Genomic DNA, 5,884 nt, shown 5'->3' with positions numbered 1-5,884 from the left:
ATATCCGTCCTGTGCACTCACTGAGCGCTCTCTTCTCCCTATCATTACTAAACACGCCACTTACTGCTGATTGGCTGCGAGTGTGTTTGGGACTCGGTCCGACACTGTGGTCAAAAGCATTTTTCAAAAATCGCTTAGTGCACCTTTAAGTGAATGAAAACAGCTGAGAAAGAAATCGGATGTGTATCATTATATTGGATCCGTGCATCAGGTCTTAAAGGGACAGCAGCCTATAAATACCTGCTACTGTCATTAATGCTCATCAAACAACAAAACACAGCTTTGACAAATATTAATCTATATTTAATTTATAGAGTGAACTAGGGTTATGACGGTGATGAAATTTTTCCACCGGTTAATCGACGCGTGCACTCCAACTGAGGCACTCCTGACAACTTAGTTCACAACTGAACTAAATTATTTTTATTACTATAAAAAATCAAAAAGACGGTGGAGGTGGTGCCACGGTGGGCAAGTGACGTAACCGGTGTTGCGGGTTAACACCAGTAACACCGTCAACACAGACTATTGCAGTAAGCCAACAGTGAACACTACACAGTGCTTATTTTATTTATAACTTTGTTCTGTTGTATTTATCTCTATGCTTGTAATTTGTGTATTTGTTCTTATTTTTTACTGGCTGTTCACTTGCCTTTAATCATGTTTGAACTTTCTTAGGGTGTATTCACACCTGTCTTGTTTGGTTCGATTAAATCGAACTCAAGTTCGTTTCCCCCCTTGTTGCGGATCTTTTGGGCAGGTGTGAATACAGCAATCGCACTCGGGTGCGGACCAAACAACCGCAACGAGACCCAGCTGAAGAGGTGGTCTCGGTCCGGTCCCAAATGAACTCTGGTATGCTTGAGAATTACTGTCCAATGAATGGATTGCCTTAGCACACGTGTGGTTTTGTTTAAAATTTCTGGTTCACTTGCAAAAAGGGCAGTGTGAAAGCGAACCACACCAAACAAAACAAAAAAAATCAACATTGTATTTGGTCTGGACCAAAGCAAGTGAACTAGCGGACTTTCCTGGTGTGAATACACCCTTAGGTTAGTAGTTTCTGATGTGGTATCGAATATGTGCTTAGCTTTAAGTAATAAATGGAACGCAAGTTAAATTGAAATATTTTTTTTTTCTGATCTGAAAAAACGATCCAATCCATGACTCAAAAACCGTAATATGATTTGAACCGTGAGTTTTGTGATCCGTTGAACCACTAAGAACAAGACAACTTCCTGTTGTGACCGTATAGAGTTTTTTTGTGTTTTGCATATACATTGAGATTTAATGGATGATGTCAGGTGCTGTTTTGCTCCTGGGACTTGGATCTTGTCCCAAACCCATTCGTCCACTCTCTCCCTCAACTGTCAAATTTTCACTGTCCTATAAGAAAGACAAAGAAACTAAATGTCAAAACAACTGGATATGTGATGGATGGATAGATAGTCAGCTTCGCTAATGAACTACATACTTTATGGATGACTAGTCTGGGCTAGACTACAAAATATATTACGACAAAAGCAAAAAACTGTATTTTTACATTTTCTAAAAGAAATGATTAGTGCTTGCCTGGGCAAAACCTGTTGCCACAATGCTAATGTCTTGAGGGAAATAAGCAGGGCATTCTTGTGTAATTTATAGCATGATGCTATGAGGTTTATAAGTGCATTTTGGTACCGATACCACTTTTTCCAGAATGAGTCTGATGCCGATACTTTTTGTACTCACAGATACTTTTTTTGTACTCGCAGATACCAATACCGATACCTGTATTTTAATATATCCAATGTATAGATGAATCATGTTAGCTGGCTTCATTTAGCAAACAAAATTATTAATTAAATGCAATAATTAAAATGTATTGTACAAGCTTTTGTTACTTTCACTGTTCATTTTATTGCTCTATAGTATTTAATCTATTTAAAATGCTCTATTTGATTTAATGGCGCATTAGAGCTGCTTCATTTCAGCGGCTCAGTACTGTCATCAGTTGTCATCCTGTTATAATGCAGGGTACCACTCGTTATATATAAATCTTGAAATATAAATCTTTTTCTGAAATATAAGTCAAGTTTTTTTCATCTGAAATGTGCTGCGATTTGTATTACAAAGACTTATATAATGCAAAACACTCATAAAGCAAGCAAAACATGTACAGGTACAGGAGCGCAGTATCGGGCACGATACCGATACTGGTATCAGTAACGGGCCCGTTACTGCTCTCCTGTACTTGTACTCGTACTCCTAAAAATGCTCTGATACTAAAAGCCGATACCACACAGTGTATGAACAGAGCTAGGTATCATCCCTAGGTATCATTCATGCCTGTAGCACAGTGCTGAAAAATTCTGAATTAGCCTAAGTTCAATACTCAAGGTTAGGGTTAGATTAAATCAAGCTTGTAAATAAAAATGTGCTGTATGGGTGAAATTTTAAATGAAAAGATAATGTGTATAAATGTGAATGAAAGTGTTTTTGAAATGCACGTAAAATATCCTTGGTTGTGGAAAGCTCCTCTTACCGCTGTTCCCTCTTTTCCAGGTGTGGCTCTCTGTCTGGAGCTGCAACTGACCTCAGCCCTGCTGTCATGGCCTCAGCCCTCACACCATGCAGAAAGCACCCCTCCTAACACTCATACCTCACACACACTCACACCACACACGCACAGCCATGATGACCACCTCCCACATGAACGGATATGTGACCGAGTCAGATGGCGGGGGAGGGAGCGGCGGAGGCACTGACTTTCTGGAGGAGGGGGTGCAGAGACACAGGGAGATGGCTGTGGACTGCCCCAGTGAACTGGGTGCCCGCACCTTGCCCGTCAGACGCAGCGCTCAGCTGGAAAGGATCCGTCAGCAGCAGGAGGACCGCAGGAGACGGGAGGAAGAGGGCCGCAACCGACAGGAACTTGACCTCAACTCGTCCATGCGCCTCAAGAAACTCTCCCAAAATCCCAAAGTGGGCATCGATAACCCCACCTTCGAGCAAATGGAAGGTCCGGGTGGCTCCATAGGTGGTCTGCAGAACCTCACTGCACCACCAGCTCTACTAGGTGGGTGTCATAAACTGCTAATGGGCATTGTTTCCAAAGATTGCTGCTATAAACCCGCCTCTGACATGTGCAGAGCAAGCAGCAGTATTGTGGGTGTGAAAGCCATGGCGTTTAGCCTACACATTGAGTCATGGTGCTCAAAGGGAATGTATGAGTTTGAATCTGGCTTGCAACATTTTTCATTCCCACTTTCTTCTCCACATTGTTTCTGTCCTTACTCCTTTCTATCCTTAATAGTGATAGACTGATAAATCGGATACTATCAGTGTTGTTAAAAATTATTTTCATTAATTGAAATTAAATATTAGATGAAAATCTTAAATAACATGAAAATTGGAAACTTTGTTTAGTTAAGTTGAAGTACTAAAACAAGAACTGAAATAAAACCAAATTAAAACTAGAAACATTAAAAACTAATAAAAATTAGAAAAACAAAAATTACTAAAACTTGCATTAAAATGAAAATATTAAAATAAAAGCTAATTTGAATGGTTCATAAATACTATAATATTATATAAAAAATACTAAAATAACAGTGCTTGATATGCAGTGACATTCAGACGTATAAAGTGTCCAAAAAACATAACAATTAACCATTACTTTCCACAATCATATGACAAAAAGTGACAAAATGGCACAAATGGTTATGGAAATGTGAGTTTGAAACTGATTCAGAGGAACTGAAGGGCACTTGACTGCTAAAATCGGCATGCATGAGTGAAGTCATTCTTAGAGGAGGCAAAGAGCGGTGTTACTGATGACTAAGAGTGTTCAAGAGCCAAAGAGCTACTGGACTTGAAACTAAATAAAAACAAAAGTCCATTTATATGCCTCATTATCTTAATATGTTTTTAGCTGATTTAAAAAAAAAAAATGTTTTATATGTTTTTCACCTTTCATTGCTTTCCTCTTAGTTTTTCTCTTTAGTTTCTCTCGACATGAAGCCTTTCACTAGAGTTTAATCCATTAGATTAGACAGATACACACATGCTCAGCTCTTCCAGTAAATTCTTGGTTTTGAATAGATCTCCATTAAGGGGAAGTCCAGAATGCATGGCAAGGATGAACGAACTGAGTTACTGTGCAAATGAGAGGGGCACTTGAAGTTGCTGCTGTAAGTCATGGCCGAGGGATGTGTGTGAGTAGAATTCCTCAGGGAGGGAGAAGAGGACCCGCCGATGGGGGAGGTTAATTAAAAAGGCTTTTATGAAACATTCTGGCCCAGACCACTCTTGCTATACTGTTTTGTTCCAGTTCATCTCTCTGCATTGTTTGTCACGCTCTCCCCATGCTGTTTTTGGACAGTCTAAAACTCTTTGTAGCACTAAATTGTGCATAAAATGTCCTGTCAAGAACAAAGCAAAGGCAACACTTAGGATATTTGATTTACCCACTAATACCTCTATTAGCCACCCACTTAGACATTACACACCACACAAGGAAAACACACCCACATGTCTCACTCATATTGTGTCTCGCCATTCTCTTCCGAGTTAGACACTATAAAGGAGAATTACGGCATAGATGAAACTTGGTTAGTCAAGGACAACGCTAGAATAGCTGAATTACATCTTCGATTTAGTCAAACGTTGTGCGATGTGGATGACGAACAATAAACATGCTCAGTGGGGGAGTCTTTGTGAGAGGCCATGTCATCGGGTTTCTGGGTGAATGATTCAGAGGTATGTACTGTTGTTCCTCTGTGAACTTACTGTTTCTTCTGTTTTAACAAGCAGGGTGTTTTTGAGATACATGAGTGATCTGCAAGCATACTTACGGTTTGTGTTTGTGCTTTCAGAGCTGGAGGACCTGTTGATGTCCCTCAAGCAGGTGCAGCATAGTTTGAATGACTCTCAGAGTCAAGAGGACATAGAGCTGGTTCTACAGCTGGTCCAGAAGCCTGACTTCCAGAAAGCCTTCAACATTCACAACGCTGTGGCCCACTATATGAACCGCCCCAGCCCTCCTTACCCCATGATGGACCACGCACAGGGCCTCGCACAAGAGGTGAGCGGCACTTGTTAAATATGTGGATTGAGTAAAAGATGAGCGGGAAACATGCATTCATGGTAAATATGGATACATAAGAAATGCTCTGACACATTTTGCATCAGAATAGGCCTACTAATTGTAAAAAGCAGCCAGACAAAGAAACGTGGTGGATTTTTCCCCTCTGAAGGCCAAGAGGGGTAGGTGCTTGAAAAAATAAAAAAATAAACAAAAGACTTGGAAAAAAGAAAAGGCTTGCATCTGCTTCGTCAAACTACTCATGGTTAAATGCAGCAGTCTGTGGGCATAATGTCATAGTCACATGACTGTCCACCTTCCACCTGGTGAAGGAGCTTTTAAAAAAGTGTGTTTGTGGATTAGTTGATTTGCAATTAGGGACCACATGTAAACTAAAGTTGTTAGAATGTCTAAAAAACATGTTTGATTTGTCTCCACTTTATCTGTCATTTGGAGACATCTTAAAGGGGTCATATGATGCGATTTCAATTTTTCCTTTCTCTTTGGAGTGTTACAAGCTCTTGCTGCATAAAGAAGATCTATAAAGTTGCAAAGACTAAAGTCTCAAATCCAAAGAGATATTCTTTATAAAAGTTAAGTCAACCACGCCTACCTAAAACGGCTCGTTCTGTGGGAATGATTTGCATAACGCCGCCAAAATGTTCACGCAAAGAAAGAAAGTTGAACTTTTATTCTTGCTGTAGTATTGTTGTTGCCGTCACCGCCATGTCATGAAGGCGCTGTGTGTTTCGTTGTGAAAGCGAAACTACTTTGGTTGGCCTTCCAAAAGAGGACACGATTAGAAATCAGTGGTTAAGT

General features: G+C 40.1%; 1 protein-coding gene across 3 annotated transcripts in view; it reads left to right on the top strand.

The window, feature by feature from the left end:
* The window catches only part of LOC107655321 (MAGUK p55 subfamily member 5-A-like), a 45,656-nt gene that overhangs the window by 29,752 nt on the left and 10,020 nt on the right, over nucleotides 1–5,884 (top strand). For all 3 annotated transcript variants that reach the window (XM_016442784.1, XM_016442783.1, XM_016442782.1), the window contains 2 exons: nucleotides 2,545–3,058; nucleotides 4,857–5,065. In XM_016442784.1, coding sequence (XP_016298270.1) covers nucleotides 2,611–3,058; nucleotides 4,857–5,065 — 657 coding nt within the window. In that variant the 5' untranslated portion in view covers nucleotides 2,545–2,610. The remainder of the gene's footprint in view (nucleotides 1–2,544; nucleotides 3,059–4,856; nucleotides 5,066–5,884) is intronic.

Source organism: Sinocyclocheilus anshuiensis, unplaced genomic scaffold (genome assembly GCF_001515605.1).
Source record: "Sinocyclocheilus anshuiensis isolate Anshui unplaced genomic scaffold, SAMN03320099.WGS_v1.1 scaffold1096, whole genome shotgun sequence".
In the NCBI taxonomy this organism is placed as follows: Eukaryota; Metazoa; Chordata; class Actinopteri; order Cypriniformes; family Cyprinidae; genus Sinocyclocheilus; species Sinocyclocheilus anshuiensis.
The sequence above is the reverse complement of the archived record's forward strand: the minus strand, read 5'-3'. Positions and strand labels throughout refer to the sequence as shown.